The sequence below is a fragment of the Ornithorhynchus anatinus genome, chromosome 4, assembly GCF_004115215.2.
Source record: "Ornithorhynchus anatinus isolate Pmale09 chromosome 4, mOrnAna1.pri.v4, whole genome shotgun sequence".
Classification (NCBI taxonomy): Eukaryota; Metazoa; Chordata; class Mammalia; order Monotremata; family Ornithorhynchidae; genus Ornithorhynchus; species Ornithorhynchus anatinus.
This window is the reverse complement of record NC_041731.1, coordinates 104,652,263-104,676,407: the sequence shown is the minus strand read 5'-3', so window position 1 is coordinate 104,676,407 and position 24,145 is coordinate 104,652,263. Positions and strand designations below refer to the sequence as shown.

General features: G+C 43.8%; 1 protein-coding gene across 8 annotated transcripts in view; it reads right to left on the bottom strand.

Moving 5' to 3' along the window:
- Window positions 1–24,145, bottom strand: part of TTLL7 (tubulin tyrosine ligase like 7) — a 238,548-nt gene that overhangs the window by 42,371 nt on the left and 172,032 nt on the right. For 5 of the 8 annotated variants that reach the window (XM_029063251.2, XM_029063252.2, XM_029063250.2 and 2 more), the window contains exons 19-21: window positions 18,059–18,219; window positions 12,263–12,436; window positions 7,298–7,375 (exon numbers count right to left, since the gene is read on the bottom strand). In XM_029063251.2, coding sequence (XP_028919084.1) covers window positions 7,298–7,375; window positions 12,263–12,436; window positions 18,059–18,219 — 413 coding nt within the window. Of the gene's footprint in view, window positions 1–5,747; window positions 6,048–7,297; window positions 7,376–12,262; window positions 12,437–18,058; window positions 18,220–24,145 lie in introns of those variants that run through there. The other 3 variants (XR_003758890.2, XM_029063255.2, XM_029063254.2) reach the window with 2 other exon arrangements.

Sequence of the window (24,145 nt, the reverse complement as noted above, 5' to 3'; positions counted from 1 at the left end):
TAAACAACAAATCCTTAGCAAACATGAGTAATAAGAATCAGTACACCGGGTTCAAAGCTGAAAATAGACAGGCTCAGATGGGAAAAAGTCTATTTGACCTCAACTGTTTATTCATTCCATGTAAAGTTCAACAAGAACCCCTAGCTAAAAATGTGCTTTTCACTGGATTGATCAAGGGGCTGGCAAACAGGAGCTATAAGACTGTGAACCCTATGTGAGATAGGACTTTGTCCAACCTGATAATCTTGTATCTACCCTGGCACTTAGTATAGTGCCTGGCACATAGTAAGCACTTAACAAATACAATTATTATAAATACAAATACCGATTTCTTTTGTTCATGAACTTTGGTTTCACTCCATGCAAATCTAGCCAGTCACACACCCTTCTGCATGTTAAGGAAGGAATGGGCAGTATGATTTCTCGGGAACAAACGGGAAAACTGATGATGACTTCTCAGGCCTGTAGTACATATCCTTATACTCTCCTCATGTCCTACTCTGTGATTTATTTTAATGTCTGCCTCCCCCTCTGGACCCTAAGCTCATTGTGGGCAGGGACCGTGTCTGCTTATCGTTGTATTATACTCTCCCAAGCGCTTAGTAGAGTGCTCTGCACACAGTAAGTGCTCAATAAATACAACTGAATGAATGAATAAATGAATGAATGTATGAATGAAGGCTAGGAACCCAAACTAGAGCCTAAAGTTCTCGTTTTGGGATTCTGCTCTCTGCTGATTGCTTGCTTGCAAATCATTGAAATTTATGTGGGCAGCTCTGTCTGTGGTTTATATCTGTTTAAAGAAATGCAAAGGGTGAACCAGACTAGAAAGAGGGGGAAAACGGAGACCTTCCATCCATAAACTTGAGTCTTTTGATGGTAGCGGTAAAAGCATACAAAAAACTTCTTTCAAGTCTTAGAAGTGGGGAAAAGCACCTGGCATTCACTAAAAGAGCTCCGAAAATCACATTGGTGAAACGTTTTCCTTTCTTTAAAGGGATTGCTCTGAGATATTTGAAAGCATTTCAGGGACACACAATGGGTTATTTGCCTTAATATTCCTATTAATATCTCTTGGGAGGTCTCTGGCTCTACTACTCTAGCTGAACACCAAAAATTATTTTTGAAACATGCTCCTTGCAATGAGGTTAAAACAATATGATTTGATTTTCCAGCCCGAACAGTATCTCTGGGAAGTAGATTTGGAGACTATATCTGCAGTGTGTGTGTGTGTTTTGTGTTTGCGTGTGAACTAAGAATGAAAGAAGTTCATGCCTTTACTTTCATCTTAGTTTATGCCTACTGTACCAATAATAACAACTTCACTGTTGTTCTGGCAACAGTTTTCAGTCAAAATTTCACTCAAACTCAAAGAATATAGAGATGAAGAAATTCCCATCTAGAAATCCCTCCCCACAGTTTAGAAAAAGAGCATAAACTACAGAAAGTCAAAGGAGGCTGTAAGTAGCACCTTCTTCAAGTACAATAAATATTCTGCTCCCCGGGGTTAAAGAATGGGAGGTGCCGATTAATCACAAAGTGGGTTTCCCAAAGACTCAGGACTGTAAAGCAAGGGAACTTTGCACAATTGCTCCAACCTGATAAAACTTCCACCTGATAAAATTTGTTTCCACCCCCATGCTTAGAACAGTGCTTGACACAGAGTAAATGCTTAACAAATGCCAATTTAAATTAAAAAAAATGTTGGTATTTGTTAAGCACTTACTATGTGCAGAGTACTGTTCTAAGTGCTGGGGTAGATACAGGGTAATCAGGTTGGCCCTCGTGAGGCTCACAGTTAATCCCCATTTTACAGATGAGGTAACTGAGGCACAGAGAAGTTAAGTGACTTGCCCACAGTCACACAGCTGCCGAGTGGCAGAGCAGGGATTCGAACCCATGACCTCTGACTCCCAAGCCCGGGCTCTTTCCACTGAGCCACGCTGCTTCTCTAAGAAAACATTTGAGAAAAGTCTAGGCGACTGGAAGGCGAGAGAAGGCCAGATTAGATTTAGATTTGAAGTGAACTTCAGCTGAAGCAGTTCTAGGGGAGGACAGTTTGATAGAAGGGTCATTTTTCTGGGGATGGGGAAGAAGGGGGAGGGACACTCCATCTGGACTATGCATCTGGACGAACCCTCAGGGCACCTCTGCTGAGGAGTGGGAGGGGGGAATCTTAGAATGCCCCTTAGGAGCATAAAACAACTTTGAAAGCTGAGGAACAGCTATCAGTAAGGGGAGGCAGTGGAAGTTGTTAATCCCATTAGCACAAAAATGATGCAAATTTATCGGGGAACTGCAGACCTATTGGAGAGAACATTGTAAACTCCTCCAAAGAGTGCCTTTGGAGGAAAATAAAAGTTCCCCTTATGCTTTTCTGTTGGAAAGGTGCTGGATTACAGAACTTTCACTACACTGTATTATCCCATTGTTCAAATGAGAATACCAAGGCCCAGAAAGGCCTAGGAACTTGCCGAAGATCCCACTGCAGACCACACAGAGAGGCATCCCTAGAATTCTGTTTCCTGATTTTCGGGCTGATTTTCTTGCCTCTTCTACAAATTGCGAGGCAAGGAAGCAAAAGTGAAAAGAGTCACAGATACATCTAACAACAGATGAGACAGAACAACCAAGGGCAGCCTTTAGATTTTGGGCCTGGGAGTCAGAGGACTTGAGTTCTAATCCCAGCTCCACTGCTTGCCTGCTGTGTGCGCACAGGAAGGTCACTTAACTTCTCTGTTCCTCAGTTACCTCATCTGTAAAATGGGGATTGAGACAGGTAGCCCTATGTGGGACAGACCTGATTATCTTGTATCTACCCCACCATTCAGTAGAGTGCCTGGCACAGAGTAAGTGCTTAAACACCACAGTTATCATTAGTATTATTTGCAGAGGTCAGTCAGGACTGTGAGTCCCACACTGGCCTTTCACCATCACTGGAATCTTCCTTGAGCCTGCAGGATGATCACATATCTATATAGCTGCACCTGACCTAATCTTCAATATCAAGAAACAAACAACCCATTAACGCCACTTCCTGTGGCACTGAGGGCCCAAGAGACGCAGGACAGACCCAGTGAGGCTTGGGGGGTCGGCGTGACTCCAGGCTATTTGTCTGCTTCCCCCTCTACACTGTAAGCTCCTTGTGGGCAAGAAATGTATCTGTTTATTGTTGTATTGTACTCTCCCAAAAGCTTAGTACAGTGCTCCGTCCACAGTAAGTGCTCCATAAATTACACAACCGACGGATTGACTATTTTTCCACCTGCAAGACCAGCTAAAGAACAGAAGAGTTTGGGGGCTGGTCTGGTGATTTGGGTTTATTTCAGTGGAGGCTGCTGGGCCCAGTAGAGTCTAGGTTGAGAATGACATTCGTAGAATAAACACACTTTCCAGACAGCACTGTGCATATTTGTATATACTATTTATTAACCTATTTATTTTGTTAATAAGGTGTATATCTGCATGATTTTATTTATCTTGATGATGTCTTGTTTTGTTTCGTTCTGTTTGGCTTTGCTGTCTCCCCCGTTTACACTGTGAGCCTGTTATTGGGCAGGGATTGTCTCTATCTGTTGCTGAATTGCACATTCCAAGCGTTTAGTACAGTGATCTGCACATAGTAATTGCTCAAAAAATACTAATGAATGAATGAATGAATGAATTAGACTCAAGAACCTCCCCAGCCTCCCCAGTCCAGATACAACTCAGGCCAGGCGCAGCCAGTTCTCAAGCTGAGGTCTTTCTTCATTTAGATCCACTCCCTTAAAGTTTGGGAAGAAGATCACGTTCTCCTATTTGTATAATAGCTACGAAAACCCCACATTTAAAATACACAATACCTTGAAAACATGATCCCGGTATCAAGTGAACTCCCAGGTCTGTAAAGGGCAAATCTAAGAGATGCTTAAACACATTTAAAGAGAATTCCTGTTTCCCATTGGCTCTAACTATAATTCCCATGTCAGCTGGATTATACCTACTATAATCCGGGCCTGGGAGTCAGAAGGTCATGGGTTCTAAACCTGGCTCTTTTAATCGTCTGCTGAGTGACCTTGGTCAAGTCACTTCACTTCTCTATGTCTGTTACCTCATCTGTCAAATGGGGATTGAGACTGTGAGCCCCACATGGGACAGGGATGGTGTCCAACCCGATTTGCTGGTATCTGCCCCAATGCTTAGTACAGTGCCTGGCACATAGTAAATGTATGATTCTATTTATCTCTTTTGATGGTATTGATGCCTGTCTACTTAATAATAATGTTGGTATTTGTTAAGCGCTTACTATGTGCCGAGCACTGTTCTAAGTGCTGGGTAGACATAGGGGAATCAGGTTGTCCCATGTGGGGCTCACAATCTTAATCCCCATTTTACAGATGAGGGAACTGAGGCACAGAGAAGTTAAGTGACTTGCCCACAGTCACACAGCCGACAAGTGGCAGAGCTGGGATTCGAACTCATGAGCCCTGACTCCAAAGCCCATGCTCTTTCCACTGAGCCACGCTGCTTCTCCTGTCTCCCCCTTCTAGACCGCGAGCCCGTTGTTGGGTAGGGATTGTCTCTATTCGTTGCCAAATTGTACACACAGTAAGTGCTCAGTAAGTACGATTGAATGAATGAATGAACAAACACCACAATGATTATCATTATTATTATTATTATCACAGGGGCAGCATCACGGCCTGATGCTGACGCAGCTGACGAAAAGGAAGAGCTTCCCTCCTCCTCCTCTCTTAGGGTGATGAGAGACAAGCCCTAATGACAGGTAACAGTGGTGACAAGTATTTGCCCAACGTGTGTGTGTTTGTGTGCATGCATGTCTATGTTCTCGGTGTGTGCACACATCTGCCTGTGGGTCTTTAAGTCTGTATCTCTGTGCCTCAGTGGGAAGAGCCCGGGCTTGGGAGTCAGAGGTCATGGGTTCGAGTTCCGGCTCTGCAACTTGTCAGCTGTCTGACTGTGGGCAAGTCACTTCACTTCTCTGTGTCTCAGTTACCTCATCTGTAAAATGGGGATTAAGACTGTGAGCCTCATGTGGGACAACCTGATGATCCTGTCTACCCCAGCGCTTAGAACAGTGCTCTGCATATAGTAAGCGCTTAACAAATACCAACATTATCGATTAGACTGTAAGCCCGTCGATTAGACTGTGAGCCCATCAATGGGCAGGGACTGTATCTGTTGCCAAATTGCACATTCCAAGCGCTTAGTACAGTGCTCTGCACATAGTAAGCGCTCAATAAATACTATTGAATGAATGGGTGTTCTGAGGATAGAGATCATGTCTACCAAAGCTACTGGGCAGTACTTTCCGAAGCTCATAAAACAGAAAACACTGAGTGTGAGTGAACACACCACAAATACCATTTATTGACTGACTGTCTTAAGGAATCCCTTACGTTGTCTATCCCTGTCAAAATCTCAGGAAAAAATGGAGGGTCCTATCAGAAGAAATAATCCTTCGACTCAAATATAATTTGGAAAAATACGAAGGTTATGGACTTTAAAGTTTTAGCTATATAACAAAGCCACTGATCCAAAAAATGTCACTGAGACCATTCCTACACTATCAAAATAAATCACTTAATAAAAAACAAAACCTCCAGGTAAGGTGCCAAAGATGCTGCAGAAAATACACTGTGTCTGTACAGAAAGCATTGTATTGGCCCAGGTTTCTGCCGACTATTTTCGTAATTAGATAATTTAATAAAAAGCATAGATCTTTTCCATCTTCATTTCAATAAGACTGACTTTTTAATCCATTTATTATGAGCCTCCCCTCCAAAGGCAAATCTTTCCACAATACTACAAGCATTACCGCTAATCTGGATCTTAAAAAACGGATGCTTTTAGCGAGGTGAAAACCAGGACAGGTGAACGCTGCAGTCACTGATGAATCACCCAGTAAACCTCCCTAGAGCCTGTAGTCAGGAGAAACCTGAAACCGATTCCACGTGGGAAGCCAGATTCTCCCCTACATCCTTAGCCTGAAGCAGCTCAAAACCACATCTGCAACTTGGAGCCACAAGAGAAGGGCATACTCGTTCCTTTAAAAAAAAAAATTGTATTTGTTAAGTGCTTACTCTGGGCCAGGCACTGGTCTAACCACTGGGGTAGATACATGTTAATTAGGTTGGCTACCGTCGCTGTTCCACATGGAGCTCACGGTCTTAATCCCCATTTTACAGATGAGGCAACTGAGGCACCGAGAAGTGGAGTGACTTGCCCAGGGTCATACAGCAGACAAGTGGCAGAGCTAGGATTAGAACCCAGGTCCTCCTTACTCCCAAGGCCTGGGCTCTATCCACAAAGCCACGCTGCTTCCTGCCCTCAGGTGACTCAATCAAGCAATCAATCATAGTCACTGAAGGATTACTATGCACAGAGCACTGTACTAAATGTTTGGGAGAGTACAATACAAGGGAGTACTAGGAGCTTACTACCTAGAGGGGGACAGAGACACTAGGATAAATACATAAATTATAGATATGTACATGAGCGCTGAGGGGCTGAAGGTGGGCTGAATAAAGTAGATGAGACAATCTTGCCTCATCCAGATTGAGGGGGCAGAGTTGAGGGCAGGGGGTTAGGGTGAAACCTTACTGGGGTGGTGCTTTTTTGAAGGCACGTCTCCTCCAAGAAGCCTTCCCTGACTAAGCTCTCCTCTCCTCTTCTCCCACTCCCTTCTGCGTCGCCCCTTCTCGCCCCCTTCACTCACCCTCCCTCCCATCCCCACAACACATATGTATATATTAGTACAGATCTGTAATTTATTTATTCATTCATTTATGTATATTAATGTCTGTCTCCTCCTCTAGACTGTGAGCTCCTCGTGGGCAGGGAGTGTGTCTGTTTGTTGTTATATTGTACTCTCCAAAGGGCTTAATACGGTGCTTTGCACACAGTGAGCACTCAATAAATATGACTGAATGAATGAATGGAACCACCTTACCCTTCTTCTCCATTTCTGAGAATGACATATCACCTTTATCCCTATTTAGCCCAGAGGGTCTGGGTGGAAGCCCCAGCGTGGGCTCAGTGGAAAGAGCCCGGGCTTAGGGGTCAGGGGTCATGGGTTCTAATCCCGGCTCCACCACCTGTCGGCTCTGACTTCGGGCAAGTCACAACTTCTCGGTGCCTCAGTTACCTCATTTGTAAAACGGGGATTAAGACTGTGAGCTTCATGTGGGACAACCTGATTACCCTGTATCTACCCCAGTGCTTAGAACAGTGCTCGGCACATAGAAAGCGCTTATGAAATACCAACGTTATTATTATCAGTATCTGCCTGATGTACCTTGGGATAGCAGGAGTAGCATCAGGCATTTCCACAGCTTCAAGTGAATCAAGGTTCGAGGATTTCCTGACTTTGGTCCTGGGGGAGACATCATTGGGCATCCATTCAATCAGTCAATCAATCGATGGTATTTATTGAGCAGTTATGGTGTGCAGACCTGGCCTCCTTCTTTGTTGAGAAAAGTGACACAATAAGGCATGAACTCCCTAAAATCTCCCCTGCCCCTCCCCAAACCCTCACCACTCCTGCCCCTTCTTCAAATCTCCCATCTTTCAATCTTCCCAAGGAAACCCTGTCCCCACCCATGACTTTTCTATCACTGTAGATGACACCATCATCCTTCCTGTCTCACAGACTGTAACCTTAGTGTTATCACCATGGTTTAGAGGATAGAGCATGGGCCTGGGAGTCAGAAAGACCTGGGTTCATTCATTCAATAGTAATTATTGAGCGTTTACTATGTGCAGAGCACTGTACTTAGCGCTTGGAATATACAATTCGGCAACAGATAGAGACAATCCCTGCTCATTGACGGGCTTACAGTCTAATCGGGGGAGACAGACGGACAAAAACTAATACCAGCTTTGCCTCACGTCTGCTGTGTGACCTTAGGCAAATCACTTCACTTCGGTTACCTCCTCTGTAAAATGGGGACTAAGACTGTGAGCCCCACTTGGCACAGGGACAGCGTCCGACCTGATAACCTTGTATCTACCCAACATTTAGAACAGTGGCTGGCACAAAGTAAGCACTTAACAAATACCATCATTATTATTATTACTATCCTTAACGCCTTTCATTCACCCTACATATTCAATCATCACCACATCTTGTTGGATTGCTAAAATCCACCGTTTCCTCTCCATCCAAATTTACCACGTTAATCCAATCACCTATCCCGCTTTGATTACCGAATCAGCCTCCTTGCTGACCAGCCTGCCTCCTATCTCTCCCTTCATGCTACCGCCTGGCTCATTTACCTACAGAAACATTCAGGCCATGTCTCCCCACTCCTCAAGAACCTCCAGCGGTTGTCCATCCACCACCACATCGAACAGAAACTCCTCACCATTGGCTTTAAAGCACTTCATGATCTCGCCCCTTCCTACCTCATTCTCCTACTCTCCTACTACAACACAGTCTGCACACTTAGCTCCTCTAATTCTAACCTTTTCACTGTATCTCGATCTTCTTTATCTTGACGCGACTTCTCGCCCATGACCTGCCTCCGGCCTGGAATGCCTTCCCTCATACTGACAGACAAGTTCCCTCCCCACAGACAGTTACTCTCCCCCGGTTCCAAAGCCTTATTTAAGGCACATCTCCCCAAGAGGCCTTTCCTGACTAAGCCCTCCTTTCCCTTTCTCCCACTCCCTTCTGTATCGCCCTTTCTCCCTTTATTCACCACAACCGATCCCAGCCCCGCAGCACTTGTGTACATATCTGTAATTTATTTATTTATATAATGTCTGTTTCCCCCTCTAGACTGTAAGCTAGTTGTGGGCAGGGAATGTGTCTGTTATATTGTTAGATTGTACTCTCCCAAGAGCTTAGAAAATTGCTTCGCCCACTAAGCGCTCAGTAAATACCACTGACTGACTTCAGAAAAAGCACTTGGGAGGGTACAATACAACAGAGTTGATGGACATGTACCGTACCTACATCAAGCTTACCGTCTAGAGGGGGAGGCAAATTAATATTAATAAATTAATTATGTATATGTACATAAGTGCTGTGAGGCTGAGCGCTTCAACGGTACAGATGATAAACTCACTGTGGGCAGGGAATGTCACTGTTTATTGTTGCATCGTACTTTCCCAAGTGCTTAGGACAGTGCCCTGCACAGTAAGTGCTCAATAAATACGACTGAAGAAATGAATGAATCCAAGTGCAAAGATGACCCCGAAAGGAGAGGCAGTTGGGGAAAGGAAGGCTTAATCGGGGAAGGTCTCTTGGAGACATGACCTTAATAAGGCTTTGAAGATGGGGAGATTGGTGGTCTGGCATATATGGAGGAGGAAGGAGTTGCAGGCCCGAGGGAGGATGTGAGAAAGGGGTCGCCGGTGACATTAGATGAGATCGGGGCAAAGTGAGCAAGCTGGTGCTAGAAGAGCAAAGTAGTCAAGGCGGGATAGGATAAGTGTCTGGATGAGCAGACTAGCAGTTTGGATGGAGAGGAAAGGGCAGATTTTAACAATACTGTGAAGGTTGAGTCAACGGGATTTGGTGACAGATGGAATATGTAGGTTGTATGAGAGAGATGATTCGAGGATAATACCAAGGTTACAGGATTGTGAGATAGAGAGGATGGTGGTGCTGCTTACAGTTAAAGAGATGACATGGAGAGGAAGGGGTTTGGGTGGAAAGATAAAGAATTCTGTTTTGGGCAGAACTGAGGGATGGAATCAGAGTGATTATGAATCCACATTCCTTCCTTTTGGTCCCTTTCACCATCATCACGAAAGATTGTTTCCAGCTTTATCTGCTTTAATCAACCTAACCAAATATATGTGCTTGACGATTAAACAAATCGTCACAAGATTTGGTGACTAACACCATCTCTACCCTTGCTTGGATCCTTAACCATCTGTTTTTCGTAAGAATGTAATGTTTCAGCCCCTGTAACATTCACATAACAAGGTCTAATCAGCTGAGCTTATTAAAAGCTTCGTCTGGGACACTTTTTAATTTCTGAGTGTGAACCAACTTTTTTGACTTAGTATATCCATGGGAAATCTGTTTTGGAGGAAAAATTGCCTGAGAGAGCTGCAGGCATTTTTGAATAAGTAATTTCTGTCAGCTTCAAACAGCAAGATGACAGAGTCAACATTTTCCCCACTCTGCATCTTACTAGTAACTGGCACTGCTGAAGACTTCTCTGAAGGATACTCTAGGATACATATCCAAAATATTCCACAATACCCCTTTAAATCCCAACAGAACTTCAATTTTAGAAGAAGCCAGGTATTTGTTGCTCTTATTTTCTGCTTCATTTTGACAGTGTTGTATATATTGTTTACATATGTCTTCCCCATTAGGTTGCAAATTCCTTGTGGGAAAAGAGCATGTTACTTCGTTATTTCGGACTTTTCCAAAACTTGTTACAATGCACAGCACCAAGTGGTCGATCAATAAATGCTGCAGTTGCTGTTACTACAAACTACTACAAGTTTTATTTTCTACAGTGAGTGGTTGCAATTTAGTGTTACCTTTGGAATGCATGGATTATTTTTTTTTTTTACCAAAATGATTTGCTAATTTCCAAAGGCACTTTGTGGAAACTCCTAATTTAGTTTGGATTTTGGCAAAAAGAAAACAGTAAATAAAACCCAGAACCTTCTCTGGCCAGGGCTGGTTTCTTGATCCAGCACGATTAAATGACAACTGTAAGATTATCAAAGGGATACCTAACCTGGAACAGAAGCCAGGGATCAGAAACGGGAGAGGGTCCATCCCAGGGATAGGAGCCGAGGTTAATAACATCTGCATGCTGGATGCCCTTTTTGTTCTCACCATCAATCAACCATATTTATTGAGCGCTTACTGTGTGCAGAGCACTGTGCTAAGCACTTGGGAGAGTACAATAAACAGTATAAAAGACACATTCCTTGCCCACAACTAGCTTACAGTCTAGAAGGGGAGACAGACATTACTATAAATAAATCATGGATCGATAAATCAGTGCTGTGGGGCTAAGAGTGGGGAAGAATAAAGGGAGCATTCAGGGTGACGCAGAAGGGAGTGGAAGAAAAGGAAAAGAGGGCTTAGTCAGGGAGACCTCTTGGAGGAAATGTCTCTTCCATAAGGCTTTGATGCAGGGGTGTAGGAGGACCTAACTGTCTGATAATTGTCCCCACTTGGGAAGGAACTCTGTCCAACCCTATTTGCTTGTATCCACCTCATGGCTTAATAAAGTGGCTGGCACATAGTAAGTGCTTAAGAAATAGTAATTATTACTATTATTTACTATTAAGGATAATGCCAATTATAGATTTGAGAGACAGGGAGGATGGTAGTGCTGGGAAAGGGAGGATAGGGTTTGGGTGGGAAGATAAGGAGTTTCAATTTTGACATGTTAAATTTGAGTGATGGCAGGACATCCAAGTAGAGATGTCTTGAAGGCAAGAGAAAATGTGAGACTCCAGAGAGGGAGAGAGATCAGGACGGGAGATGTGGATTTGGGAATCATCCCCCAAGAGATGTTAGTTGAAGTCACGTAAGCAAATGAATTCTCCAAGGGAGTGGGTGTAGATGGAGAATAGAAAGGGACCCAAAACTGAACCTTGACTGACATTCACAGTTAGGGAGTGGGATGCAAAGGAGAAGCCCATGAAAGAGACCGAGCAGCCAGAGAGATAGGAGGAGAACCAGGAGAGGACAGGGTCAGTGAAGCTGAGGGTGGATAATTGAAAGCTTCACCATGTGAAGCCACCAATTTAAAAGTCAACAGGATTTCAGCTATTTATTTTCCCTTCTATGATCATCTTCCAATTGGGATGCCACTTCACAGAGAAGAGGCTGAGTGGGGGTGGGCCTGGGAATCAGAAGGATCTGGGTTCTAATCCCAGCTCTGCCACTTGTTTAGCGTGTGACCTTGAGTAAGTTACATAACTTTTCTGTGCCTCACTAACCTCGCCTGTAAAATGAGGATTAAGACTGAGCCCCATGTAGGACTGAGACTGTGTCCGAGCTGATTTGCTTGTACCCACCCCAACTCTTAGTACAGTGTCTGGCACAGAGTAAGCGCTTAACAAATACCACAAATATTATTGTTGCCTGAAGAACCACGATAGAAGGAAACACATAAATAGGACTTGATCTGTCTTTCGTGTGGTCCCGATCTGAGTCCGTTACCTGGCTTTGATCTCCACAGGGCTAGGAAATGCGTAGTGCTATTTCCCTACAGCATTCTACTGGGACTTCAAGAATTGGAATTTCAGGGACTTGAAAATGAAAGCAAGGTACCTTGTGTCACCCCAATCAGGGCTAATTCCAGATGGCGATCCTCTTGAATCCACTGCATATTTGTAAACCACTAGCAGGCAGTGTTTACAAAGCTGAACGAGTTGCTGGCAACACTGGAGCTGATCAGGAGTCACCACCTCGGTGCTTTTACTGAATATGGTCTCCCAAGAGGTCCTGTTGGCATGGAAACAGACATGACCTCATGTTTTCTTTCAAAAATGGCAACCCGCTGAATAACGTATCTAGCGATGAAGGCTAAGGGAAAGAAAATATGACCTTGGCTGATTTCTGGAAAAGGTCCTACATTGTTTAATCCAACTACTGACAGATGGGGTGGGGGGCAGAGGGTAATACAAAATTAAGAAATTAATCTTTAGTCAGAAAATACCCACAGCACATTATTCATGCAGCATGCCCACTAAAAGCATTTAGCTCAGCCATTGTTTGGGCTTATCGTATGAAGATTTACTTCCAAATCCTCTGAAATGGAGATTTACCATACTCCAAACACTATAGATGTATGAATAGTGATTCAAATCTCCCAGATTCACAAACTACTCCCTGAGCGGGAATTAGGTGTTTTGGGAAGTTGCATTTAGCTGTAGGGAACCACTTGGGATTGAATGCGGAAGGAAATAACCAAGCGCCCCAGTCCTACTCTAGTGGCCTGAGAGAGGATACCGAGAGTCCCAAAAGGCTAACTCACAGAGATTAGTTTATCCACCGGGGAATCTGGCTCGACAATTTATACTGTATTTAAAAACTCCTTTCTGAACATTATTATATGTAATGAAGTCCACAGTGTTCCACGCCTGGAATGTTAACGAAGAGTGTGTAACTTGCACTTCTGATGGGGTGCTATTGTTTCTGAGTGCAGCTCTCAATGGGGGACCCACCTGTATTTAAACCACCAGGTGCCAAAAAGGAAGATGGCCACTGAACCACATTAGCCGAAAATAAAGACGAGGGGCTTCACATGCCAAGAACAAAGTTAGTTAATACCAGAAACAGAGACCAGAGGCTCCAAGCCCCACAAGTCATGGCAAAGTAAGTGCTCCCTTTCCCCCATAAGGGTTCTTCTGAGTTTGAAATAGTGTGACTCAAACAAGAGTCGCAAACCGGGGCACCTGCTCGAAATCTCTAAAGCCTCTGAGGGATGGGTTGTATTCTGGTAGATAAAGGGCTTTCTCAATGTCCTGAGGAGGATACTCGATGGTGATTTCACTCTGACATTAATAGTAACTGCCTGTTCCTCTCAGGACCGGCCTTCCTAGTGGAAGCACTAATCCAATTGGGGTCAAAATGAGAAAACCAAGAATCTTCCTTTAAAGGCACGCTGTTCATTCATTCGATTGTATTTACTGAGTGCTTACTGTGTGCAGAACACTGAACTAAGTGATTGGTAGAGATCGATAAAACAATAAGCAGGCACACTTCCTTCCCACGATGAGCTTACAGTTTTTACCGCAGGGTAAAGCCAAATTTGTTTCAAGCCTTTAAAAATTAAGGAGGTTTGGTGCAATTTCAACTTGGGTAATAGGTCGTACTTCATCAGTTCTATTCACAAGACAAGGATGTTGGTTTCTAAACAAAAATTCTGCTAGATCGTAAGCTCCTCGAGGCCAAGGATCATGTCTACTAACTTTATAGTACTCTCCCAGGTGCTTAATACAGTGCTCAGTACCAATCAGTGCTCAATCAATACTATTGATTCTATGAAATGCCCAGAATTCTAGGCACCTGCCAAACTTCCACTCACTGGAAAACATCAGAAGGGACAGTAAGGAATATTGGAATTACTGATGGTCCAGAGAGGATTGGTAGGGCCTCTGGGAAGGATTGGTAAAACCGAGCATCCCATAAAAAGGCCTTTTACCGGGCTACTGGTCTTTTTTATTATTCATTCAATCGCATTGAGCACTTACTGTGTGCAGAGCACTGTACTAAGGTCTTTGCTCCTACTGGCTGCCCTGAACTGACTTTCTAGTTTCCACATATCAATCCCCCTTCAGCACCACTCCTGTACACCTTGGGAGAAATTCCTAAGGACTTCTTTCTGCTACTCTCCAGTTATTTGATATTCTATATAAATTGGAAGATAGTTTAGAAGCTCCAGAAAAGTCTTTTTGTAGAAGGAAGACTACCATTTATTCTCATGGGCCACGTTCCTAAACCGACAGTGTGTCAGTAATAGTTGACATGTTTTCTTAAAGGGAAACAGCATTCAGGCAGAAGCATAAAGAGAAACTTTTGTTTTCTGAGTTCAGTGCTTCTGCTAAAACTACCACTATGTTTTTCCCTAACAAAGTATTAAACGTCCTCTGACAGAATAGCCTGCTATAGTATGTCTATCCGACAAATTGAGGAGAAAATGTTAAAAAAAATATTTAAATGTTTTGAATTCACTTCCAACCACAAACACATTGATTCTTTATGATTAAGATATGCTGCAGTTTTCAGAAAGACGTCTGTTGCCCAATACATAATGAAATATGATCTTCAAGTTGGAGGAAGGGAAAAAATAAAATTTTCAGTCAAGATTGCTGCCTTGCACTTAACTCACTGATTCAGAGATGGAAACAAGAGGCAAATGTATTTAGGCGATTGTAAAGAGACCATATACATAGCAAAATTGGCATGGCTTTATCCAACCAGGAGGCCAAAGGACCCCATATTATTATTATTATGGTATTTGTTATGCACTTAGTATGGGCCAGGCACTGTACTAAGCACTGTGGAGGATACAAGCAAATCAGGATGGACACAGTCCCTGTCCCAAGTGGGGCTTGCATTCTCAATCCTTATTTTACAGATGAGGTAACTGAGGCACAGAGAAGTGAAGTGACTTGCCCGAGGTCACACCGCAGACAAGTGGCAGAACCAGGATTAGAACCCATAACCTCCTAACTTCCAGGCCCGGGCCCTATCCATTATGCCATGCTGCTTGCCCCCAAGAAATTACGATAGGCTTAGCAGACATCGATAAATGAACTTCAAAAAATGAGAACTTGGGCTCAAAAGAAATTTAACCGACTCTGTGTCTTCATTCAATTCCGTTTCTGTTTGACCCTTACGATGAGGGGAGACTCTGAATGAATATTCTGCAAACGGAATAAGCTGATGAGAGGCAGTGTTGCCTGGTGGAAAGAGCCCATGACTGTACGTCGGGAGACTCGGGTTCTAATCTCGGCCATGCCACTTGCATTTCACGTGACCTAGAACAAATCACTCAACTTCTCTGTACCTCAGTTTCTCCTCTATGAAATGGGGATTCAGTACCTGTTCTGCCTCTCCCTTGGACTATGAACCCCAGGTGGTACAGGGACTGTTCCTACCCTGATTATCTCATATCTAGCTACCCCAGCACTTAGTACAGTGTTCGGGTGCTAGTAAATGCTTACCAAATACCATAGTTTTAATTATCATCATTATTATTGTTATTATTACCTAGCAATGCAGGCCCTTTGGTAAAAGAACACAGAGCATGTCTGATAAATTTGAGGACAACATAGTTATATTGCCATTCTGCAAGTGAGTTGGAAAGACTTTCTGCTCCCTTTCCCTTTTCCCTTATCCGGGCAGCCTCCAGACTTCTCTCTCTCGCTTCCGATGTTACTCTCATCCGTCGCATCCTCCTGCAAGCTTGAGGAAATCGATGCCTTGGGCCATTTGTTTAGATTCCAGTGTCAGATCTCTGGCCCGTATCTTGCCCACTGACACGAATCTCCTGAGGCTCTCTGCTACACTCCCCACTCCACCCACAACCTGAATCAGATTCCCCTTTTAGTTGATCTTCTCACTGCCCCAGACCCCCAGACTTCAAGACTCTCCCACAAGGTCAGGATTCCCTGTCCATCTGAGGCTCTCCAGCAGCCTGCCCAGGAACCCTGCTCTGTCCTTTTCATCCATAATTAGTGAGCAGCCCATCAGAAATCCTTGTGGAGATAGGCAGGCCCAAGCTAAGCGAGCACATCTGCCTCTGCATGAAAAAGCAAGCTTCCTACTATTTAAGGCAACTCTTGGGGCTGATAAAAGGGATTGGCGGAGACAGGTGGATATTGGACGTTTCCTCTGTCAAGGGGAATATCTTTTTCCTTCAAAGAGAATTCTTAACAAGCTCTGCTGCCGCCTCCTTCCTTCCTTCCATCTTCCAAAGCTAGGCTGCAGGGCAAACAGAAGTGAAGTAGAGAAAATTTGGGGTGCAGGGGAGAGGGGAGACCGCTCCTTCAGAGTCTGACAGAGCAGATGGAACCACCAGCCCTTTCTGAGGTTGTGAAGCAGTCCCCTTTGAATGAGGTGCCCCTAAATAAAGGGTTTATGGAAAAGAAATGCAATGACAATTGTCTTTTTGGCAAGAAAGTGAGAAAAATTAGAAAGATTTAAAACACCATTCTTAAAATCATTTGATTCATTTCCTCATGAGTGTCCTTTTTAGAACAATCAATTAATTACCTCAATTACTGTGACCATGGGACACAGGACAGCGCAGATAAATTAAATTTACAAGGAACCCCAGATCCTCATTTTAGTTACAATAAAAAGTAACCTCCTAGCTCATTAGATTTTTCACCACGGCTGTAACTCAGTAACAAAACTGACTGATTTGATTTTCATTTCCTTTCCTTCTTTGATATCCCCTTGGTAGGTGAGGGAAATAGCTAGAGCCCAGGCAGCAGGAAGGAGAAGACGGCACGAACATGCCACCTATTAGATAAATCAGCCAAAGAATAATCTAGAATGTGCCACATTAGGACTGCGTCGATGCTGCTTAGTCAGGAAAGCAGGGTCTTGGGATATGAGAAAATGTGCACACTTCCCCGACAACCGTGGCCAGATAGGTCCGGCACAAACAGGACTCTGCTTTTATGTGCCTCCATGAGAGCTGATTGCCTTTTCATCCTTAGATGGGAGAATTCATCACCATCCTTTCCTCAGCCCCACAGCGCTTATGTACGTACCCATAATTTATTTTAATGGCTTTTTCCATCTCTAGACTGTAAGCTCCTTGAGGGCAGGGAACATGTCTAGCAGTTCTGCCATATTGTACTTTCCACAACACTTAGTACTGGCCTCAGCACATAGTAAGCACTCCACGAGTACAACTGATTGACTGCGCCCTTTATCTTAGCAATAAGGATCTCTTCGAAGATGATGAAAGAATCAGGCAACCCAGGGTAGAATGAGCGCTGTACGCTTCTTTTAGTGATGGCATTTTAATTCTTCTGTCTGGCTACAGCTCAAATTCACACATCTATATACAGGTACGTTCTGACCCAGAAGCAGGAGATAGACTAAAATGTTTCCTCAGATCTCCTCCTACTCTATGATTCTCTGAGAAATATTTTCAACCTGGCAGGCTTCCAGAGCATGTAGGCTTATTGTAAATGGTCCAGTTACATCCCAGTAAACACTTCATGCAACTTCTGCAACTCTTCCCGTTTTCATTTACCTAAGAATGATCATAATTGTTTATTTTGATGACCAAGCGCCAGAAAAATCTAATTTTTGTTCTACTTCATTTGAAATTCACCCCAATTCAATTGAGGAAATGTAGCATGAGTTGTCGCAACACTTCTATTAGGAAACTCTATACCCTGGAATTCCTATTACCCTTCCCAGGTAAATTACTTCCCGTTAATCCATTTTAAACAACATGCACTTTCTGGAACATGCCAATAAGAAAAGGCTCCATTTCACCAGGAATGAAATGAAAAAGAATGAAAACACTGTGGAGCCATATCTAAAACTGAACTGCTGCTGGTATTAAAATGGTGATAAAAGATGGATTGCGCCTACCCTGAATCACAGAAACAGTTCCACAGGCCTTGGCCATGACTCCAGAGCAAGCGATTAAATACCCGGTTAAAAATGCGATACAAATGTAAACACTCAACGTCAGGTACCCTCCAGATGCGTTGGAGAATAGAACGGACACTCGTCTTCACTATGTCCAAAACCTAGAAGAGAATAATCAGGAAAATCAAAGCGCTTCTAATTCCAGGCACATTTAGCAAAACCACAAGCCAAACATCTGGCCTTACTTTCATTACCCAGGGGGAAACATTGGTAAGAAATAATCACTTTACATCCCTTGGACGCTTCAGTGAGTGGTTTCACCTAATTTCCCTGTATTCATCATGGTTGCGGGGATGTGCATTTTGCATCGAAACCATTCTGCACAAAACAAATCCTGCCAAATAAAGTTGTTCTCATTCAGTTCATCCAAGTTCATTTTTTCCACTCTTTCCAACATCACATTGAGTTAAGAGAACTGGCCGTAGAAATGGGAGTCCTTGGAGAAAGCACACGGTCTCGGAACATAGCTGCCGTGATTATCCACATTTATCTCAATTGGCACGATCCACGTGGAGGGCACGAAGCAAAAAACAGAATTCAATAGATGAAATTTGGTTCTCTTGTTTAAAATAAGACCCATTTTAAAGGATTCATTTTGGATGCCTCTGGCATTCCCTAGCATCAAATTAAAGTGGGAGTGAAATACGGTCCAAAGTCAAATCAGCATTTTTTTTTAAAGAGACAGTTGATTGAAATGTATTTGTATATGAACAGAGTGAGGACCCAAAGTATTAAAGTTGCCTTTAAGGAGTAGATTTCCAAAAAGAAATCTATGAGATTATGAGAAGCAGTGCGGCTTAGCAGAAAGAGCCCGGGGTTGGGAATCAGAAGTTGTGGGTTCTAATTCCACCTCTGACATTTATCAGCTAGGTGAGTTTGGGCAAGTCACTTAACCTCTCTGTGCCTCAGTTACCTCATCTGGAAAATGGGGATGAAGACTGTGAGTCCCATATGGGACAACCTGGTTACCTTGTATCTACCCTAGTGCTTAGAACAGTGCTTGGCACATAGTAAGTGCTTAACAAATACCATCATTATTATTATTAAAAATGATATTTCTTAAATTTCCTAATCTGAGATATCCTAGCCAGTGGCAATTTTGAAAAGGAAAAACAAAAATTTGGAATTAAAGACACAGAAGTGTGTCTGTGCCTGCTAGTATATCATGTTACAATTAATGCAGGAAATGACATTTTAAACACAAAAACAGTTTTCAGAATGTTTCCTCATTTGCATCACATATTAATATATAGTACTCTAACTCAGCCCAACTTTTTCCATGCCTTAGTTTCCTTCCAGGTCGAAGAAAAGTACAGATACCAATTCACTAAATATTGACTTAGAGGTCCAAAAGAGCTAATACTGTCCTCAAAGTAGCTAACTTGCTCCCAAAGAAAAGAGTAGGACAAATGATGATCATTTCCTTAATACTGATGATGATGATGGAACTTGTTAAGTGCTTACTATGTGCCAAGCACTATTCTAAGCACTGGAGTAGATACAAGTGTTCAGGTGGTCCCACGTGGGGTCACACTCATAATCCCCATTTCCAGATGAGGTAACTGAGGCACAGAGAAGCGAAGTGACATGCTCAAAGTCACACAGCTGCCAAGGGACAGAGCCGGGATTAGAACCCACGACCTCTGACCGCCAAGCCCGGGCTCTTTCCAGTATCGTAGGACATTTCAACGTCTAGACAGTGAGGCCTTGTGGAAAGAGCCGAGAGGCAGGAGGCTGGGGTTCTAAGTCCCAGCAGTGCCACATCCCTATTGTGTGGCCCTACTTTTGATGGTAGAAAAATAATAAAATACCTTCCCTCTCCCTATCTCTTAGATTGTGAGCCTCACGTGGGACAGGGATGATGTCCGATGTGACTATTCTGTCATCTCTTCTGGCGTTCAGGTGCAATAGTAGCAATAGCATTTACTATGCACTTCTTGGGTGCAGAGCATTGTACTAAGCACTGGGAAAGAATACACAGGTGGGAATTACACATGGCACAGAGAAAATGCTCGATCCCATAACTCACTGAGTTAGGCACTGATTGAAAGAGTAATCATTCAGTCGCTGCCCTCTTGCAAAGAGTGGAACTAAAAAAAGTCATCACTACAGGAAAAAAAAATCTGCTGCTGAATCAATATGTGCTAGAAGAAAATGGACACTATCTGGACCAGTGGTGACAATAAAATGAAAAATAGGACCATTCATTTGGGTAGCCACTGAGTGAAAAAATGCCAAGGAAAAGTGGATTTATATTGCCTCTTTCTGTAACTTTCAGAACACCTTTAATTAAGGTCACGGGCTGCAGCTGACCCATATTATTGAGTTTCTCAACTTGCTCCCTTCCTGGGCGCCGCTACTTCCTGCCTTCATAAAAAAAGTGTTGGGGCCAAGTCTTCTCACTGGATATATGATCTCCTGGTCAAATGGTCAATTACATTTCACCACATCAAGTTGGACAATTTTTCTTTCCAACACATCACTCTTCCTGGTTCTAAATCACAGAGTTTAAGAAGACATGCAGAAGTGCTGATGAAGAGAACTGTAAAGACTGTAAAACACCCCTCCAAAAATCACCTCCAAGTACATGAAAGTGAGTCACTTTAGCCACGTTTGCCAATAAACTGTCAATTTTCCCATTGTTTCTCTGCATTTCTCTCCCTGTAGTCCCTGTATGTGTGAATTTCCAGCATTTCACATTAAGACTCGCAGTACTTTTGATTAAAGCCAAATAATTTTAGTATTTGTTAAGCACTTACTCCGTGCCAAGCACTGTTCTAAGCACTGGAGTAGATACAAGGTAATCAGATTGGACACAGACCCCCGTCTCACATGAGGCTCACAGTCCTAATCCCCATTTTACAGATGAGGTAACTAAGGCATAGAGAAGTGAAATGAGTTGCCCAAAGTCACACAGCAGACAAGCGACGCCCTAACACGCAAAACGTACGGTTTCCCATCAGGAAACCACTCCATTGTCGGACCAGTAGAGCTCAGTATTTGGAGACTAATTTATTTGTTTTGGTTCTTTTTGCCGTTAAGAAAAGTTGGGGGATTTCAGGTTGCAGAAGGGGTCAAAGCATGGACCTGGGAATCAGAAAACCTGGGTTCTAATACCGGCTTCACCACTTGTCTGCTGTGTGACCCTGGGCAAGGCACTTAACCTCTCTGTGCCTCAGTTACCTCATCTGTAAAACGGGGATTAAGACAATGAGCCTTATGTGGGACAGGGATTGTGTGAAACCCTATGATCTTCTATGTACTCAAGAGCTTAATACAGTTCCTGGCACACAGTAAATCCTACTGAGAGCTCACCTCCTCCAAGAGGCCTTCCCAGACTGAGCTTCCCCTTTTCCCTCTGCTCCCTCTCTGCTCCCCCTTCACCTCCCCTCAGCTAAGCCCCCTTTCCCCGCTTTCCCTTTGCTTCTCCCCCTCCCTCTTCCCCTCCCCTCAGCACTATGCTCATTTGTATAGATTTTTATTACCCTATTTATCTTGCTAATGAGGTGTACATCCCCTTGATTCTATTTATTGTGCTTATGTAGAAGCAGCGTGGCTCAGTGGAAAGAGCACGGGCTTTGGAGTCAGAGGTCATGAGTTCGAATCCCAGCTCTGCCACTTGTCAGCTGTGTGACTGTGGGCAAGTCACTTAACTTCTCTGTGCCTCAGTTACCTCATCTGTAAAATGGGGATGAAGACTGTGAGCCCCACGTGGGACATCCTGATTCCTCTGTGTCTACCCCAGCGCTTAGAACAGTGCTCGGCACATAGTAAGCGCTCAACAAATACCAACATTATTAGTCCATCTGCCTCCCCCGAACAGACTGTGAGCCCGTCCCTGGGCAGGGAATGTCTCTGTTGCTGAATTGTATATTCCAACGCTTAGTACAGGGCTCTGCACATAGTAAGCGCTCAATAAATACTATTGAATGAATGAATGCTTAACGAATACCTTTTTTTTTGGGGGGGGGGGGGAAGCACCAATTCACTTCTTCTCCCAGGATTAAGCTTCCCTACACCTGAGAAATGAGAATCTACTCAAGCTGAGGGAAAAATGATCTTTAAGCCTAAAAAGGATGAGTCAACAGTGGCAAGAACCAAAACAGTAATCACAGTTACAGCAAGAAAAATTGTTAGGACTCACACAAGTCTAACTCTAAGCTTCCTTTCCCCATCCTTCTCGGCCACCTCCTCTCTGCCTCTAATGGAGCGGACGGCTATCAAAGTCCCAAAAGATGTCGGCAGGGGATGTCCGTTTATTGCTGTATTGTGCTCTCATTCATTCGACCGTATTTATTGGGCGCTTACTGTGTGCGGAGCACTGTACTTCTGAGCGCTTAGAACGGTGCTCTGCACACAATAAATGCTCAACAAATACAAGTGAATTAACGATAAGGCTGCCTCCTACTCCAAGAGCTTGAGTGTAAAAACTATGACATGTTCTAGCAAAAATAGTTGCTGTCTTCCCCAAATACCTTATTGTGCAGCACCAGCACTGAATACAGAGCACAGACTACATAGCAGCATGGCTCAGTGGAAAGAGCCCGGGCTTGGGAGTCAGAGGTCATGGGTTCGAATCCCGGCTCTGCCACTTGTCAGCTGTGTGACTGTGGGCAAGTCACTTAACTTCTCTGGGCCTCAGTTACCTCATCTGGAAAATGGGGATGAAGACTGTGAGCCCCACGTGGGACATCCTGAACCCTGAATCTACCCCAGTGCTTAGAACAGTGCTTGGCACATAGTAAGTGCTTAACAAATACCAACATTATTATTAGTAGTACGGAATAGCATGACCTCACGACTGTCAAAAGACACAGAGGAAACTTAGAGCTACGCCATAGTACAACCACAAGACTGAATGGGCTCTTGTGGGGGAGGTGGCAAAGTGATAGGATGAAGATTTTTTCATTTGTTTTTTTTTAATCGTATTTATTAAGCACTTACTTTGTGTCGAACACTGTTCTAAGAGCTGGGGTAGGTAGAAATTAATTGGGTCACACACAGTCCCTATCCAGCATGGGGTCACAGTCTAAGTAGCGGGATGAATAGGCATCCCTATTTTACAGTTGAGGAAACTGAGGCACAGAGAAGTGACGTGCCTAAGGTCACACGGCAAGCAATTGGGAGAGCTGGGATTAGAACCCAGTTCCCTGGCTCGGTGGAAAGAGCCCGGGCTCGGGAGTCAGAGGTCATGGGTTCAAATCCCAGCTCTGCCACTTGTCAGCTGTGTGGCTGTGGGCAAGTCACTTCACTTCTCGGTGCCTCAGTTACCTCATCTGGAAAATGGGGATTAAAACTGTGAGCCCCACGTGGGACAACCTGATCACCTTGTATCCCCCAGCGCTTAGAACAGTGCTTTGCAAATAGTAAGCGCTTAACAAATACCACCATTTATTTTTTTCCCCTCTGATTCCCAGGCCCGTGCTGTCTCCACTAGGTTGATACAAGTACGTAATTTGTCTCAGTTCTGACTGGGATTTATCTCCTCCTTCTCAGCCTTCCTCACGAACAAATACGATATTGAGAATATCGGAACCCCGGAGAAAGCGGCTGTGAAGATGACTCGCTATAGACGTTTTTATGAATCAACTCTGGGAAGCAGCTGTCTCGGTTCGAACCCTTGCTAGTAAATTTGTAAGCAAGCACTTGCCGTTTTTCTCTGTTTGCAAACCCAATCGAGCACAACCACACTGAGAATCGTTTCCACGGATGCGGCTGCTCATGAACTCTCTTCCTTGACTCGAACAGTGCAGTTCATCGATCGCCAAAGAGTTTATCCCACTCCTCTGGGGATTGATGGGAAGCTTCTCACTAGATTGCAAATTCCTTTAGGGCAGGGATCGTGTCAACCCAATCTATTGTACTGTCCCAAGTGTTTAGTACGATGCTCTGTGCACACTAAGTGCTTAATAAATACTCCTGATTGATTAATTGATTGATGAAAAGTAGCAGGCTACAAACAGACCCGCAACCGCCCCTATCCCTCACTGAACCAAGAAGCAAAGCCCTAGCTATGAATCACTGAAA